This window comes from Pecten maximus, chromosome 9 (assembly GCF_902652985.1).
Source record: "Pecten maximus chromosome 9, xPecMax1.1, whole genome shotgun sequence".
In the NCBI taxonomy this organism is placed as follows: domain Eukaryota; kingdom Metazoa; phylum Mollusca; class Bivalvia; order Pectinida; family Pectinidae; genus Pecten; species Pecten maximus.
Genome location: NC_047023.1, coordinates 28,250,458 through 28,270,137, shown reverse-complemented (window position 1 = coordinate 28,270,137; position 19,680 = coordinate 28,250,458). Strand labels below are relative to the sequence as shown.

General features: G+C 37.5%; 1 protein-coding gene across 1 annotated transcript; it reads left to right on the top strand.

Annotated features, from left to right (window-relative positions):
• The first annotated feature begins 6,006 nt into the window (after positions 1 to 6,006).
• Positions 6,007 to 17,752, top strand: LOC117334093 (putative amine oxidase [copper-containing]). The gene is made up of 3 exons (XM_033893537.1): positions 6,007 to 6,152; positions 12,473 to 14,571; positions 16,228 to 17,752. The coding sequence occupies exons 2-3, from the start codon at positions 12,496 to 12,498 to the stop codon at positions 16,444 to 16,446; spliced, it is 2,295 nt and encodes a 764-aa protein (XP_033749428.1). The 5' UTR covers positions 6,007 to 6,152; positions 12,473 to 12,495; the 3' UTR covers positions 16,447 to 17,752.
• Positions 17,753 to 19,680: the final 1,928 nt, after the last annotated feature.

The window sequence follows — 19,680 nt, the reverse complement described above, 5'->3', positions numbered from 1 at the left end:
ATAAATTTTATGTTTACTACTGTACCATTCCTTACTAATGAACTAATTACAATTGTATCATAATAACAATAAAACAAACATAATATACACAAATTGTTTTGCTGATTCTTGGTGTCACTGCTAATATTTGTAAACCAGAAATTGAATGACATAATTAGAGAGATGTATTCTTTTAGGTCCCTACTCTTCAGTCGGTGGTGATAGGACCAAAAACAGTATATCAATATGTTAAAGAAATCATCATTCTATTTCGGTTAAATGACGTTTTTGAAGAATATGAGCAAACAAAGACTAACATGTGGATCCAAGCGAGGTATAATAGAAATATAAACGTCTTCTACACCCACCATACAAATCTTGGTCAAATTTGCGACACCCACCATATAAATCTAGGTCTTATTGACGACACTCGCTATCAGATCTAAGTCAAATTGACAAAAGTCACCATACGAATCTAGGTCAAATCGAGGACACCCGTCGTACAAATCTAGGTAAAATTCAGGACACCTTTCATGGAAATCCAGATCAAATCGACGACATCCACCATAAAAATCTAGGTCAAATCGAGGACACCCGTCGTACAAATCTAGGTAAAATTCAGGACACCTTTCATGGAAATCCAGATCAAATCGACGACATCCACCATAAAAATCTAGGTCAAATCGACGACACCCAGCGTACAAATCTAGGTCGAACTGACGACACCCGTCATTCGAATCTAGGTCAAATACAGGTAAGGTCACGTGTTCAAAACATCCGACATAGTAACGAAACGGGTTCTCTATCTCAAAATCGATAAAATGCGTGCAAAATTCGAACAAAATATGTACAAGGAGAATAAGACAAGGTGTACCGAATGAAGAAACGTCTTCTTCATCGATGACACCCATCATACAAATGTTAAGTTTTAAAATCATATTAGTAATTAACAAAACATTGCCTATATTATTTGGGTATATGACCTAAATCAAAAGACCATGGTGTTCCAAGAAGATATATGTCCCCTAGTTTACCAGCTCAGATCCAATTAATGTCCATTAATTTCCAAAATGAGAACAAGTCAAGACTGGTAACGAAGTATCAGACTTTACCATGGTATTCATCAACCTGCATCTCCGACAACTGTTGACATCTGTCTTCTACAATGTTAACCGCTCAGGACCAAATATATCTCCCACAATGTAAACCATCCAGGACCAAACATACCTCACACAATGTAAAACATCCTGGACCAAATATATATCCCACAATTTAAACCATCCTGGACCAAATATATCTCACACAATGTAAACCATTAAAGACCAAATATATCTCACACAATGTAAAACATCCAGTACCAAATATATCTCACACAATGTAGACCAGTCAGGACCAAATATATCTCACACAATGTAAACCATTAAAGATCAAATATATCTCACACAATGTAAACCATCCAGTATCAAACATACCTCACACAATGTAAAACATCCTGGACCAAATATATATCCCACAATTTAAACCATCCTGGACCAAATATATCTCACACAATGTAAACCATTAAAGACCAAATATATCTCACACAATGTAAACCATCCTGGACCAAATATATCTCACACAATGTAAACCATCCTGGACCAAACATACCTCACACAATGTAAACCATCCTGGACCAAATATATCTCACACAATGTAAACCATCCAGGACCAAATATATCTCACACAATGTAAACCAGTCAGGACCAAAGATATCTCACACAATGTAAACCATCCAGGACCAAATATACCTCACACAATGTTAAACATCCTGGACCAAATATATATCCCATAATGTAAACCATCCAGTACCAAATATATCTCACACAATGTAAACCATCCAGGACCAAATATATATCACACAATGTAAACCAGTCAGGACCAAATATATCTCACACAATGTAAACCATTAAAGACCAAATATATCTCACATAATGTAAACCATCCAGGACCAAATATATATCCCACAATGTAAACCATCCTGGACCAAATATATCTCACACAATGTAAACCATCCTGGACCAAATATATATCCCACAATGTAAACCATCCTGGACCAAATATATCTCACACAATGTAAACCATCCTGGACCAAATATATCTCACATAATGTAAACCAGTCAGGACCAAATATATCTCACACAATGTAAACCATCCAGGACCAAACATACCTCACACAATGTAAAACATCCTGGACCAAATATATATCCCACAATGTAAACCATCCTGGACCAAATATATCTCACATAATGTAAACCAGTCAGGACCAAATATATCTCACACAATGTAAACCATCCAGGACCAAATATATCTCACACAATGTAAACCATCCAGGACCAAACATACCTCACACAATGTAAAACATCCTGGACCAAATATATATCCCACAATTTAAACCATCCTGGACCAAATATATCTCACACAATGTAAACCATTAAAGACCAAATATATCTCACACAATGTAAACCATCCTGGACCAAATATATCTCACACAATGTAAACCATCCAGGACCAAATATATCTCACATAATGTAAACCAGTCAGGACCAAATATATCTCACACAATGTAAACCATCCAGGACCAAATATATCTCACACAATGTAAACCATCCAGGACCAAATATATCTCACACAATGTAAACCATCCAGTACCAAATATATCTCACACAATGTAAACCATCCAGGACCAAATATATCTCACACAATGTAAACCATCCAGTACCAAATATATCTCACACAATGTAAACCATCCAGGACCAAATATATCTCACACAATGTAAACCGCTCAGGACCAAATATATCTCACACAATGTAAACCAGGCAGGACCATATATACAGTTGATTCCATATACAAAGCAAATTTCAAATTGCAGTTAGAATAGAAGACAAATATGGAACCAAAAAACGGAAATTTGAATACAGTCAGGCGACACCTTGTGTCCGGGAATCTACTCTTATTTTTTTTCTTATTTTTTGTTGTTGTTGTTTCTTTGTTTTATTTTTTTGTTCGCAATTTGATTTCAGCAAACATAAATATTGTACATGTAAATGATTTCTTTCGAAAAGCATGTTCGCCATCAGATTGTTAAAACAGAAACACTTTTCTTAAAACACTACATTTATATCATTATTATATGTTATATAAAACACTACATTTATATCATTATTATATGTTATATAAAACACTACATTTATATCATTATTATATGTTATATAAAACACTACATTTATATCATTATTATATGTTATATAAAACACTACATTTATATCATTATTATATGTTATATAAAACACTACATTTATATCATTATTATATGTTATATAAAACACTACATTTATATCATTATTATATGTTATATAAAACACTACATTTATATCATTATTATATGTTATATAAAACACTACATTTATATCATTATTATATGTTATATAAAACACTACATTTATATCATTATTATATGTTATATAAAACACTACATTTATATCATTATTATATGTTATATTATGTACATTTTTTGTGTGTGTCGACATTTTAGTTTGTCTTGTTTTGAATGCATAGAACTATCCAAGTTATAGTTGTGAGTAATTGGCTCACCTCGGCCATCGTACGTATATGTAACATACTTATTTTTGAGATACAAACCCATCCTTACCTACCCTGTAGCCTTGTCTGTGTCTCGATTTATTTGTGTGTAAATGTATAATCGTCTCACACAAGGTTACTTCATATCTTTAGCGACATATCTCACTACTTGTTCACATAGAGATTGTGATTTGAGGATGAAGATATGTCTTAACTAATATGTTGCTGGTGTATAATTTAATTACTAACTGATAATCACGATCTTCATAGCGATGTATCAAATGTTAGATGTTCATTTCGTAGCTGTACACTTTCATGCCATCAGTTTGTCATATATTGCGCTTTTCTTTGCAATGATGTTGTTGTTTTCATTATACCGTGCCACCTAAATCTTCAAAGTATATTTTCGTGTCATGTCAATCCATTAAGCTGTCAAAAGCTTTGCATCTGAAAAATACACATATATCATGAGAGCTGTTTTCGTCACAACCTGCATTCATACACATTTACCTGTTTACACATACATGTATGTCATGAGAGCTGTTTTCGTCACAACCTGCATTCATACCCACTTACCTGTTTACACATATATCATGAGAGCTGTTTTCGTCACAACCTGCATTCATACCCACTTACCTGTTTATACATATATCATAAGAGCTGTTTCGTCACAACATGCACTCATACCCACTTACCTGTTTACACATATATCATGAGAGCTGTTTTCGTCACAACCTGCATTCATACCCACTTACCTGTTTACACATATATCATAAGAGCTGTTTCGTCACAACATGCACTCATACCCACTTACCTGTTTACACATATATCATGAGAGCTGTTTTCGTCACAACCTGCATTCATACCCACTTACCTGTTTACACATATATCATAAGAGCTGTTTCGTCACAACATGCACTCATACCCACTTACCTGTTTACACATATATCATGAGAGCTGTTTTCGTCATATCCTGCACTCATACCCACTTACCTGTTTACACATATGTATCATGAGAGCTGTTTTCGTCATATCCTGCACTCATCCCCACTTACCTGTTTACACATATATCATGAGAGCTGTTTTCGTCAGAACCTGCATTCATAAACACAGATGTTACTGATATGACATTCGATTGAATACGCGCCAGTGTGAGAGAACAGATTTTTTTTTTATTATTATTTTTATTTAATTTTTAAGGAAAAAAATATTCAATAACACGTTAAAGTAACGTACAAATAATACTTGACCATCAAGGTGAATGTGTGATGCGGTCCTATCATCACCACAGCGGTTTAATTGCCGACATATTTTGTCAATCAAAAGTAAATGTCGATGTTATCAAAAATAGTTTAATCTTCAAAATTCCTTGTCATCACCACACGAGTCTATTTCCTGTCCCGTGAACTCTGACATAAATGTCATGCTTGGATATAGTTTAGATAATTATTGCCATTAAAGCAAAGTGTTGAAAGTACATGTACTTATATCTTGGACATCCGCACAAAATTGGAGCCAGATGATTTTCGAAGTAGATATTGTCCTTTATTTGATTCGGTATTCCAGAAAGCCTTTCTTAGTTTTAACTACCGACTTCAATTGTCTGTGTTGTGAAACCTATGATTTTCTGTAATGCATTTCGAATGGATGATTTTTAAGAAACTTATTACCCTTTTTTTATTTCAATCTGGTCAGAATTCCCTCAATCTAAAAGTGGCGACCATCATGACAGTCAGATCACGGTATGTCTACATTAATACTTACTATCCAATATTGATATATGGTAATGACCGGGAAGTTCATTACCATATATGGTTAACAAAACTTTTAATATTACCACAAAGCATCTGTCTTCAAAGGGCGACATGCCGGAGTTCCATTTCCAAAATTTAATGAGGACCAAAAGTCGATATGGTAATATGGATTTTTAATATGGTGTTTTGATGACTGTCTTTCGATGTGTGGCGGGTATTAGTTTTATTTACAAATCATTTCGATTACTTTGTATATCATATCCATCCTATCTACACCTTGCATTCAGACAGAGTACCCTAGTTATACAGACATAGTCATGAACACATGTCAACTTTACTTAACCCTGATATGTGATACATTTTATGACAATATCATTAAAAAACGCGCTAGCCGACCTTGGGAGAGATATACTGTGTACATGTATTCCTGCGCCGGTTGTTTACAGTCTACGGATGTGCTTCAGACGAGACTTTTTAATTACCAGTCGGTACCAATTGGTATTAATATCTACTACATTTACTTGTTTTAAAACAACTGTCAAACGGTAATAGTCTAAGCCCATTAGTTACCTGAAAATGAATGCATATGAGAACTCCATGCGCACGAGTTAGGATAAGAAAAGGTGGTAAAACATCACTCTGGTATGTAAACAATGTAATAGATAGGCGTCCTGCACATTTGTTTTGCAAGGATGCCCCACGCCTCACATTCACTGTAGTCCATGGGCTGTGTACGTGTTGCTCTGTGGAAAACAGGACACAATTTCCGTTTCTAAAGTTAAAGTATCATCAATGCAAAGGTAAAGTATTATAAGAGTAAAGTTAACATTTCTAACCACGTCTAGTATTTCTCATACCAAAACGAGGGCACTTTTTTCCTGCATTAAAGAGGGTGGTAGGTCATGCGGCCCCTGTTAGCATCGATCTGACCACAGACAAAATATTTTCTTTCTATAATGAGGCTGCGTGAAGGTTGATTTTGTCTGCAGTCAGACCGTTGTAATATTTATTCTGCCCATAGTCAGACCACTGCAAAGTTTATTTGTCTGTAGTCAGACCACTGCAAAGTTTATTTGTCTGTAGTCAGACCACTGCAAAGTTTATTTGTCTGTAGTCACACCGCTATAAAGTTTATTTGTCTGTAGTCAGACCGCTGTAAAGTTTATTTGTCTGTAGTCAGACCACTGTAAAGTTTATTTGTCTGTAGTCAGACCGCTGTGATGTTTATTTGTCTGTAGTCAGACCACTGTAAAGTTTATTTGTCTGTAGTCAGACCACTGTAAAATGTATTTGTCTGTAGTCAGACCTCAGTAAAGTTTATTTGTCTGTAGTCAGACCTCAGTAAAGTTTATTTGTCTGTAGTCAGACCGCCATAAAGTTTATTTGTCTGTAGTCAGATCGCTGTGATGTTTATTTGTCTGTAGTCAGACCACTGTAAAGTTTATTTGTCTGTAGTCAGACCACTGTAAAGTTTATTTGTCTGTAGTCAGACCACTGTAAAATGTATTTGTCTGTAGTCAGACCGCTGTAAAGTTTATTTGTCTGTAGTCAGACCACTGTAAAGTTTATTTGTCTGTAGTCAGACCGCTGTGATGTTTATTTGTCTGTAGTCAGACCACTGTAAAGTTTATTTGTCTGTAGTTAGACCGTTGTAAAGTTTATTTGTCTGTAGTCAGACCACTGTAAAGTTTATTTGTCTGTAGTCAGACCGTTGTAAAGTTTATTTGTCTGTAGTCAGACCGCTGTGATGTTTATTGGTCTGTAGTTAGACCGCTGTGATGTTTATTTGTCTGTAGTCAGACCGTTGTGATGTTTATTTGTCTGTAGTCAGACCACTGTAAAGTTTATTTGTCTGTAGTCAGACCGCTGTGATGTTTATTGGTCTGTAGTTAGACCGCTGTAAAGTTTATTTGTCTGTAGTCAGACCACTGCAAAGTTTATTTGTCTGTAGTCAGACCGCTATAAAGTTTATTTGTCTGTAGTCAGACCACTGTAAAGTTTATTTGTCTGTAGTCAGACCGTTGAAGTTTATTTGTCTGTAGTCAGACCGCTATAAAGTTTATTTGTCTGTAGTCAGACCACTGTAAAGTTTATTTGTCTGTAGTCAGACCACTGTAAAGTTTATTTGTCTGTAGTCAGACCACTGTAAAGTTTATTTGTCTGTAGTCAGACCGTTGTAAAGTTTATTTGTCTGTAGTCAGACCGCTATCAAGTTTATTTGTCTGTAGTCAGACCACTGCAAAGTTTATTTGTCTGTAGTCAGACCTCAGTAAAGTTTATTTGTCTGTAGTCAGACCACTGTAAAGTTTATCTGTCTGTAGTCAGACCGCTGTAAAGTTTATTTGTCTGTAGTCAGACCGCTGTAAAGTTTATTTGTCTGTAGTCAGACCGCTGTAAAGTTTATTTGTCTGTAGTCAGACCACTGCAAAGTTTATTTGTCTGTAGTCAGACCGCCATAAAGTTTATTTGTCTGTAGTCAGATCGCTGTAAAGTTTATTTTTCTGTAGTCAGACCGCTGTAAAGTTTATTTGTCTGTAGTCAGACCGCTGTAAAGTTTATTTGTCTGTAGTCAGACCGCTGTAAAGTTTATTTGTCTGTAGTCAGACCACTGCAAAGTTTATTTGTCTGTAGTCAGACCGCTATAAAGTTTATTTGTCTGTTGTCAGACCGCTGTAAAGTTTATTTGTCTGTAGTCAGACCGCTGTGATGTTTATTGGTCTGTAGTTAGACCGCTGTGATGTTTATTTGTCTGTAGTCAGACCGCTGTGATGTTTATTGGTCTGTAGTTAGACCGCTGTGATGTTTATTTGTCTGCAGTCAGACCGTTGTAATATTTATTTGTCTGTAGTCAGACCACTGTAAAGTTTATTTGTCTGTAGTCAGACCACTGTAAAATGTATTTGTCTCTAGTCAGACCTCAGTAAAGTTTATTTGTCTGTAGTTAGACCGTTGTAAAGTTTATTTGTCTGTAGTCAGACCACTGTAAAGTTTATTTGTCTGTAGTCAGACCGTTGTAAAGTTTATTTGTCTGTAGTCAGACCGCTGTGATGTTTATTGGTCTGTAGTTAGACCGCTGTGATGTTTATTTGTCTGTAGTCAGACCGTTGTGATGTTTATTTGTCTGTAGTCAGACCACTGTAAAGTTTATTTGTCTGTAGTCAGACCGCTGTGATGTTTATTGGTCTGTAGTTAGACCGCTGTAAAGTTTATTTGTCTGTAGTCAGACCACTGCAAAGTTTATTTGTCTGTAGTCAGACCGCTATAAAGTTTATTTGTCTGTAGTCAGACCACTGCAAAGTTTATTTGTCTGTAGTCAGACCGCTGTAAAGTTTATTTGTCTGTAGTCAGACCGCTGTAAAGTTTATTTGTCTGTAGTCAGACCGCTTTAAAGTTTATTTGTCTGTAGTCAGACCGCTGTAAAGTTTATTTGTCTGTAGTCAGACCGCTTTAATGTGTATTTGTCTGTAGACTGATCGCGGTAATGTTAATCTGTCTGTAGTCAGACCGCTGTAAAGTTTATTTGACTGTAGTCAGACCACTGCAAAATTTATTTGTCTGTAGTCAGACCGCTATAAAGTTTATTTGTCTGTAGTCAGACCGCTGTAAAGTTTATTTGACTGTAGTCACACCGCTGTGATGTGTATTTGTCTGTAGTCAGACCGCTGTAAAGTGTCTTTGTCTGTAGTCAGACCGCTGTAATGTTTCTTTGTCTGTAGTCAAACCGTTGTAAAGTTTATTTGTCTGTAGTCAGACCGCTGTAAAGTTTATTTGACTGTAGTCACACCGCTGTGATGTGTATTTGTCTGTAGTCAGACCGCTGTAAAGTGTCTTTGTCTGTAGTCAGACCGCTGTAATGTTTCTTTGTCTGTAGTCAAACCGTTGTAAAGTTTATTTGTCTGTAGTCAGACGTCAGTATTGTTTATTTGTCAGTAGTCAGACCTCAGTATTGTTTATTTGTCAGTAGTCAGACCTCAGTGATGTTTGTTTGTCTGCAGTCAGACCGTTGTAAAGTTTGTTTGTCTGTAGTCTGACCGCTGTAAAGTTTATTTGTCTCTAGTCAGACCGCTATAAAGTTTATTTGTCTGTAGTCAGACCGCTGTAAAGTGTCTTTGTCTGTAGTCAGACCGCTGTAATGTTCCTTTGTCTGTAGTCAAACCGTTGTGAAGTTTATTTGTCTGTAGTCAGACGTCAGTATTGTTTATTTGTCAGTAGTCAGACCTCAGTATTGTTTATTTGTCAGTAGTCAGACCTCAGTGATGTTTGTTTGTCTGTAATCAGACCGTTGTAAAGTTTGTTTGTCTGTAGTCAGACCGTTGTATTGTTTATTTGTCTGTAGTCAGACCGCTGTAATGTATTTTTGTCTGTAGTCACACCGCTGTAAAGTTTATTTGTCTGTAGTCAGACCGCTGTAAAGTTTATTTGTCTGTAGTCAGACCGCAGTGATGTTTATTTGACAGTTGTCAGACCGCTGTGATGTTTATTTGTCTGTAATCAGACCGCTGTAATGTATTTTTTGGTCATCTGACCCGAAGTCATCATGTTTCGTCCGTCGTCGTGCGCCGTCCGCAGTCCGCCGTCCGCCGTCAGCCACGGCAGCCATTTTGTAACATGATTGCGCAATCATGGTTCTTCTGAACAACACCTATTTCAAACTTCTTCTCAAATTCCATCAGTGGGATTCAGCTCTTACTTACCAGAAATGATCCTGAGATGGTCCTGAACAAGTGTTGTTATTTTTCAGGCCGGTCAGAAATCCAAGATGGCCGCCATGGCAACCATCTTAAAAAACACATTTTAAACTTCTTCTCCAGTTCCACTGGTGCCATTGAGCTGGAAATTGGTGAGGATGTTAAGGAAGGAGAGCCAACAAAGTGTTGTTATTTTTCGGCTTTATAAAAACTTTGACATGACAGCCATGGCGGCCATTTTGTAACATGATTGCGCAATCATGGTTTTCCTGAACAACACCTATTTCAAACTTCTTCTCAAATTCCACCATTGGGATTCAGTTCTTACTTACTAAAAATGATCCTGAGGTGGTCCTGACCAAGTGTTGTTATTTAACTGGTCAGTCAGAAATCCAAGATGGCCGCCACAGCCGCCATTTTGAAAACACATTTGAAACTTCTTCTCAAGTTCAACTGGTGAGATTGAACTGAAACTTGCCTGAAATGATCCTTGGATGGTCCTTACCAAGTGTTATTATTTATCGGGTCAGTCAGAAATCCAAGATGGCTGCCATGGCAACCATCTTGAAAAACACATTTTTAACTTCTTTCCAGTTCCACAAGTGCCATTGAGCTAGAAATTGGTGAGGATGTTAAGGAAGGAAAGCCAGCAAATTGTTGTTATTTTTTGGCCTTGTAAAACTTTGACATGGCAGCCATGGCGGCCATTTTGTAACATGATTGCGCAATCATGGTTCTTCTGATCAACACCTATTTCAAACTTCTTCTCAAATTCCACCAGTGGGATTTAGTTCTAAATTATCAAAAATGATTCTAAGATGGTCCTGACCAAGTGTTGTTATTTATCTGGTCAGTCAGAAATCCAAGATGACAGCCATCTTGAAAAACACATTTTAAACTTCTGCTCCGGTTCCACTGGTGCCATTGAGCTGGAAATTGGTGAGGATGTTAAGGAAGGAGAGCCAACAAAGTGTTGTTATTTTTCGGCATCGTAGAAACTTTGACATGACAGCAACGGTGGCAATTTTTAACATGATTGCGCAATCATGGTTTTCCTGAACAACACCTATTTCAAACTTCTTCTCAAATTCCACCAGTGGGATTTAACTCTAACTTGCCAGAACTGATCCTGAGATGGTCCTGGCCAAGTGTTGTTATTTATTCGGTCAGTCAGGAATCCAATATGGCCACCATAGCCAACAGTGCCACTAAACCTGCTACAGAGAATGCATACTACAATAGTATAAGGGTCTTTAATTTAGAGTCAGATGACCGTTAAGACCCTTGGGCCTCTTGTTGTCTGTAGCCAAACCGCTTTAATTTTAATTTGTCTGTAGTCAGACCGCTATAAAGTTTTTTTGTCTGTAGTCAGACCGCTGTAAAGTTTATTTGTCTCTAGTCAGACCGCTGTAATGTTTATTTGTCTCTAGTCAGACCGCTGTAAAGTTGATTTATCTGTAGACTGATCGCGGTAATGTTAATCTGTCTGTGGTCAGACCGCTGTAAAGTTTACTTTTCTGTAGTAAAACCGTTGTAATGACTACCATCCTGGGAGGATTTTGTAATGACAAGATAGTATGTATGTCAATGTGCTGAGGTATCACATGTACTTAATACCAAGTAACAACCCTCAAAGGGAATGGGGCCCAATAGTGGTAGGACAGCTGATCGAACCATTGGACGTGAAGTGAACCATCCTGTGGACAGTGAAATCTCACAGTACAATGACCACATGTGAGCGAGTCCGAAAAGTTAGCCCTTAACTACAGACCCACACTAGGGCATTCCTGTTGCTACATGTGTATACATAGGTGAAGACTGGCTTCAGTTATAATGTAAATGCACATTAATCTTGGGGTCACCTGTAGTTTATGGCAGTATCAAATCCTTGAAGTTTATATATAAATCTACTATTCATGATGCCGGACGCAGATTTTCTAACATTTTTACAGTCGTATAGACAGCAGTAATTAGGTGTCGTATATGTTACAGGTAGAAAATGAATTCATACTCCTTTTTAGACCACCTAAAGGTTTCTGCTGTTGTATCATCATGCTATAATGAGTGCATCATCCGGTCACTACTTCCTCACATGATATTTTGTTTCAGCTGCTACAAATATAAAACCATTCAACAATTGTTTCTCATCAATATTCTTACCAAATATATTCATTTTATAACATGTAAAAAATATCCTAAACCACGTATATTTTCTCGATATAAGAAGGCATTGCTGTTTGCGGGCGATCTTTGGTTCTTTGAATGAATGTTTTCTTCTATCTGGTTATATCTCCTGAAGGACTTGATCGACATTTATTAATAAATAAATGCCCATTTGGCTTGTCATAGTTTATGCTATCTTTGTGTTTTCGCGATTCCTAGATTCGTCTTCCTTGTATGTTGATATAGTTCATTTTTCTTCTTTTATATAGAGAAGACTCAGGCGAAGACTAAGATGGAAAAGTATAGGCGGTCCATAGGACGATGGCGACTACTGGCGTTCGTCCTCCTGTTGTGTGCTCTTGGTCTGTTGGTGGGAATCATCATTATATCCTTCGTCAAGAACAGGCAATTAGAAGACCAAAAGATGCCATACTGTTCTGGTAAAGAGGATATCAATCTAGAACAGCCAGATGACCCGTCGGTATTCCACGATCTTACTGCAGTTGAGATTGGTGGACTCATGGAGTATCTTCATTCACAGAAAAGTCTAAATTTAGTCGAGCCTTCAAAAGCACGAGTGAACAACAGCTATTTGTATCTAGCAGAGATTTATGTTCCAGCCAAGGTTAAGGTACTGAACTATCTAGATAACAACGGAGTTAAGCCTGAGAGGGAGGCTATTGTCACAATATTCAGGGGAGATAAGCGACCTCCTGTCGTAGAAGAGTATTTAGTTGGTCCTCTCCCGAATCCTAGCCACTTGAAAGAAGTTCCGGGTCGTCGACAGAATATTCCGTTCAATCTTCGGCCACTGAATGGGCCAGAATTGGGGTCTCAGATAGCTTTCCTCGAGGAAACCATTCACAGAACCTTATATGACCTAGTTTTAGAGAGTTTTGGCGGCAAGTTCAGAGACTGTGGAGATAAATGTTTGACAATGCAATTTCCTGCCCCCTTTTCGCCTGCTGTTTCCGGTGTGCCTCACGGGAGGAAAACATGGTTTACTATGTTTCGTACGATAGACTTTTTTGTTCTCCATCCCCTTGATTTTGCCGTTCTAGTTAATTTTAATCATGACACACAAAACACAGAGGTAGAAGCGGTGTGGTATAATGGACAATCACTTAGTACCTTTGAGGAATTGGCAGCTGGCTATTCAGACGGGTCTGTGAAAAAGATGAAAGTTCCTTATCCACTTGAAAATGACAACACATTCTCAAAATTGAAGAGACGTGGTCCAGCATTTCAAAAAGAGTTCAAGAGAGAACCGTTACAATTTGAACCTGACGGAAAGAGATATGCTATACATCACAACCACGTGGAGTACATGGGATGGAAGTTCTACTACAGAATGTCTCCCGTCTCTGGTCCACAGATCTACGACGTCCGCTTCCGGAATGAGAGAATCGCTTATGAAATCAGTCTACAGGAAATAGTCGTCCTTTACTCTGGTTTCAAACCGGGCCCGATGTTTCCGGACTATTTTGACAGTTGCACCCTGTTAGGAATTCAGGATAAAGGTCTGGTGCCAGGCGTAGACTGCCCAGTACATGCCACATATATGGATACATCTTTTGTCCTGGAGTCATCAAAAGAACCGGTTACATTTAAGAACACCTTCTGTCTGTTTGAGCAAAACACCGGATACCCGTTGAGGCGACACCAGTCTCATTCCGCCGGGTATGGTGGTTTTTATGAAGGCATGCCAAACGTAGTTCTTACACTGAGGTCAGTCTATACTGTTGTGAATTATGACTACATATTCGACTTTTTCTTCTACCAGAATGGAGTTGTGGAAGTGCGTGCTATGTCGACAGGGTATATATTACCTAATTTCCATACGGACCAAGAAGCGCCCTACGGAGCACAGGTACATGATGACATTAACGGAAACCTACATACCCATCTCTTCAACTTCAAGGTAGATGTGGACATTAAAGGAAAAACAAACCGATTCGCTACATGGGACATTGCTCCAACCTCGGCGCCCAATGACTACTCCGCAAAACCAAACGCTGAATATCACATGACAACGTATTCTCGTGATGTCAAGGACACAGAACAGGCAGGCGCATATAAATTCAACTTTGAGACACCAAAGTATCTTCTCTTCTACAGCGAACAAGAAAAAAACGCTTATGGAAATCCAAAAGCATACCGCCTTGTTAACAAAGGAATGGTAAAGCAGCTATTCAGTGAGGGCGAAGGGAACGAGCCGGCGGCCAGCTGGTCGAGGTACCAAGTGGCTGTCACTCAGTACAAGGAATCGGAAAGAAGGAGCAGTTCCGCGTATGCCTACTCGGACTCGTCCGATCCCGTGGTACAGTTTCAAAGTTTTATTGACGACGATGAATCCATCAAAGACGAGGTATGTCTATTTCTGAAATTGTTAGATGTGTGTTATCCTTATAATGTCGTGGACCGAGTATGCCTAAAGAATGAGAGCTGATATCTGTTCTTTCCTTAAGAACTTTTGCTCGTGCAGATCAGGTGTTACGTCAATAGATGTTTGGCTTTTACTCTGATAAATAGATAAAGAAACAGGAACTTAAAAAGTTTGGTTTGGTTTGGTTTATTTTGTTTAACGTCCTATTAACAGCTAAGGTCATTTAAGGACGGCCTCCCTTGCGTGCAACATGAATGCGTGTGGTGAGTGCGTATGTGTGTTTTGGGAGGCTGTGGTATGTTTGTGTTAAGTCTCCTTGTGATAGGCCGGAACGTTTGCCGATTTATAGTGCTACCTCACTGAAGCATACTGCCGAAGACACCCAGCACACCCCACCCGGTCACATTATACTGACAACGGGCGAACCAGTCGTCCCACTCCAAATATGCTGAGCGCTAAGCAGAAGTAGCAACTACCATTTTTAAAGACTCTGGTATGTCTCGGCCAGGGGACAGAACCCAAAGCCTTCCTCACAGAGGCGAACGCTCAACTAAAGGCCAAAAGTGAGGCATTGTCAAGGTATTCATTAGGAAGAAGAAAGTTGTTCAGAAAGAAGAGAAAAGATAAGATCCCAAATATAGTCGCCTCTTACGATCATGCAATGGGGACAGCAGGTACAATTCTGACGCCTTACCTGCAGGGTAAAATTAAAAAGAGTTTTCCTTGGCTATATTTCATAAGCTGGAGGCTCAAGTGAGCTATTTCTTTTGGGCATCATCTGGGGTCCGTTTGGCACTTTTACCTTTGCCAATAGTGTGCATGTTACTGTTCAAAATTGCTGGGATGATTTGATGTTGGAATGCTTCGCGGAAGCAGGCACCTTTTCAAAGGTATAACTTAAACCAAAAAAAAAATAATCAGAATTTTAATTTTAATTGATAGAACAATATAATTTTACTTAATTGACTTTTGACTTTGTGTAGGAAGAATATTTATTATTATGCCTATTCAAATTATGTGATTGATTATAGTTTATGGTTAGTTTCATTCGTTTCTTTCTCTGTGACCCATGTTTTGACCTTTGTCAAATTTGCAGTGTTACGAAATATGGAAGTGAAAGGCATACTACATCGCTGAGAATTGATGATCAGTGTGATCAGTATATTGACTTTTGGAATCACTAAACATTGTTATTATTTACGCATATGAAAGGTATATTACATGAATAAGAATTGATGAGTAATTTGACTTATGTATTGATAAGATTCATACATGCCAGAAACAAAAGTTGTTTTTTTACAGATTGAAGGATGTTTATCAAAGTCGCATTACTCATGTACGTCATACAATGGAACGGCTTTATATATGCTTGAAAAGTTTTTAGATTATACGAATGTTTTGCTGTAACCAACCATCAGGGGTTGAGGGGGTTGGGCCAAGAGAACTTCATCATTTTTCTTGTTTACACCAAAAGCTGCTAGAATCAAAATTAACACGCTTTGGTCTCAAATATGTATGCTAAATATCGTCGGTTTTGTTAGTCTCGTTTCAAAAAATCTTTCTCCTTGCTTGCATAGAATTTGTACATTAAAAAAATTGATATTTAGTCTCCAGTAACAATATTTTCTACATTTATAGGATTTGGTAGCCTGGGTAACCATGGGTTTACATCATATCCCACATACCGAAGACCTTCCCGTCACACATTCCGCGGGGATGGACCTCAATTTCTACCTTCTTCCTTACAACTACTTCTCTGAGGACCCGGCCATGGCTTCTAAGAGCTCAGGTCCGTATAGAACTCAAGGACAAAACTATACCACAGGACGGAATCCGGGTTATAAAGTACGGACCTGAGGAGGATAAGCAATGTGTAGCGAAAAATAACCCATACTTTGAAATGTTAAAGAAGAATCCAGGGATGATGGTTGATGACGGAAGTGGTTCAACGGCTATATAATCTCTATATGTGGATGGAAGTTATAATCAACAGTATTATAATACTAGTGTCATGTAGTGCAATGTTTGTGAACTCGTTGAGTGTACAGCATATATCGGAGAGAGAAATTAACTTGAACTTCTTGCACATCGAGCGTGTAAGTAATATTACTATGTAACGAGTTAGTCATCCTCGTCTTGAGAATAAATCATGATAAACGGCTTTATAAAAGCCACGTGATCGTAAGGAAGTTTTATGCTCGTGAAGCAAGTGGTTGTAATGCAAGTTGCATCTGGGGCGATACTTGAGAAAGCTGTAGAATGTTCAGTTTCTTTCGGAGATAAAAAGTAACACGAACTTCTTACAGATTGAGCGTGTGTGTAGTACTGTTCTGTAATGAAATAGCCGTCATCGTCATCAGTATACCACTGCAGGAAAAAAAGTGTAAACCATTATAAGAAACCTGATCCTTAAGTTGGTTAAGTATGAATGTGAGTAAAATTTTGCATATCACAAAAAGTGTTGTGATCAACAAAAGTTTTCACAAACAAACCGTGGGTTTTCCTCAGTTTTGTCAAATATTGAATTACTGGGACTACCCTAACCATACTTAAGGAAATCTTACTATCGTCCTATTTAGTTTTCATCCTTGGTATGCCCTTCGAGATAAAATTACCTGTCAAGAGTACAGCATAATACAGAAATGCACATCAAAACACCAAAGTAATTACATGTATATTATTCAGTTTTCACAATCATAGATTAAGCAAATGATAAGTTACCTTTTGTTTACTTTGACAGTCAACGTATTATGTTTTACAATATCACCGTCCCATTATTAATGTCCTATGTACACTACATTTTGTGTTGCATATAACAAATTGTAAAACACTTCTACACAAACTTTAGGCAGGTATATTATCGGTCAGTTATGTACCTCTTCTGTTGTTATTGTCCATTCATTTTTCATTTTTAAATGTTTGAAAATAGTCGCAGTTCTCTTTCATTATTTATAAGTGGTGTCAATTAATCATAAACAAGTCCAAATTTAAACTATGAATATTTAATAGAACTGATATTTCTTTGGACAGTTATCCAAAGTCACAAAATCCGGATTATTTCCGGTTATGAATATATCGTATGTGTATATTACCGTACCATTCCATACTAATGAACTAATAACCTCTTGTATCATATTAACAATAAAACAATATATATCAAAAGTGTTTCGTTTTACATCACAGCATCAGCCAACCAGAACGCCATATAACCTTACGCATTCAACCAATTAGAACGTCATGTACCCAAAACCATCAATTCACCAGAACGCTAAATTACCTCAAAGCTTCAACCCACCACAACCCCATGCAACCCAAAATTTCAACCGACCAGAACGTCATGAATCGCAAAGCTTCAAGCCACCTGAATTTCATTAATCCCTAAAGCTTCAACCCACCAGAACGCCATACACAATGTATATCCCCAAAGTTTCAACCCACTAGAACGTCATATCGCCAAAGCTTCAACCCAGCAGAACGTCATATATCCCAAAAGATTCAACCCACTAGAAAGCCATGTATACACAAAGCTTCAACACACTAGAACTAGCTTTTACAACATATACGAAATGCTGTACAATTTCAGAACAGTAAATGACAATTGAATAACAGTGAATTTTTTTACGCAAATTTAGTTCGACCGTAGGTGTATCTGACTTGACACATTACCTTGTAATTGAAAAATACAAACTCATACAATTTTTTTTTAAATCGTCCAATGATGATAAGTCCAATGTAAGTATGACGTGTTGGTGGGTTGAAGCTTTGTGGATATATAGTATCCAACAGTTGTAAATAATTTAAAGCGATACAAGCATCTCAATGTAAATATCTCACAAGGTTATAAAGCCATTTTAACGGAGCAAAATGGTGTTATCTGTACGTTTTGATTGTAACTGTAGTTTCAACTGTAAGATATTTGAAGATATTTACAAATCCCCGGCCTGACGATTTTATTAGTGTTTATAGGATATATTTCTGAACTATGTGTGCCATTTATTGGTGTTATTAGATATATTTTTATACCTTGTACTTAATATGCCGTTTTATGCATTATTGTGATCAGCTGACGGCGGTGTAGCAGCTTAAACGGATACAAATATATAAATATCGCTTGAAATCATGACGAATGACAAAACTGTGTGACAAAATGAACGAAGGGTTATACCTGGAGTAAAAATATGGTACCACAGGCTCTTTGGAGGAGTGGCATTGCATCAACACACTCACAGACATTTCTGGAGGAGTGGATAGTTTAGGGAAGGTTCAACCAATTGGTGCTACATATGGTAGACATATGTTGTACTGGATGAAGATAGGTTACACGATCCTATAATTTTATGCTTACTCCGCTGGTGTTCACACAGCACAGATTTTACGAATTAATCAGTAGAGATTATAGTGATAAGGAAATTTCTTAAATGACTTTAAAAACTACATCCGGAAAAAAAAAAAGATTTTTATTTTTCGGAGTATCGACCTTTAAATGTTGCTAATATCGGTATACACTAAAAAACATATGTTACTGTGATGTAGGCAGTTTGCGTATGTGTCTTCAGACTTGTCACATAAACAACTAGAAGAATGATTTGATGGAATATGGTCACGGTCTGGTGACATTTAATGACTTTTAGAACATATATTCAATCATAACAATTAAAAACACGACACACATATTACGATATATTCAATAAAAAAGTAAAAGAACATATTTTTACAAACATCTGAGAAGGACAAAGTCACTGAACCACAGCCTGTGTGCGGGGTGTCAAACTCCGCCACAAAACCAAGATGTGAGATATCGCATGTTTATGTGGAAGTTAGTTGGTCCGAAGTCACGAGAGGAATGACCGCTGACTGTTTCTCTCCTGTACACTATACATTATGTAGAGAATGGCAGATTTATTATTGTGTTTATACGTCGGATGACTGACCTATAGATCGTTCTCTTACTTGGGATCTTCGCTCTAGGGTATGGCCACCGTGGTCAGTATGGGCCGGCCGGTCATTATCTCCAACTTACGATGAGTACAGGTGGTAGAGTGGTCTTTCTTTAGAATACATGTATTAAAACTTGTGTCTTACCAAGAGACG

Bases quoted from the DNA above. Each gene is read 5' to 3' on its own strand.
- LOC117334093 (XM_033893537.1), top strand. From the start codon at position 12,496: ATGGAAAAGTATAGGCGGTCCATAGGACGATGGCGACTACTGGCGTTC. The intron at 14,572-16,227 runs GTATGTCTATTT...CTACATTTATAG, and splicing joins ATGAATCCATCAAAGACGAG to GATTTGGTAGCCTGGGTAAC.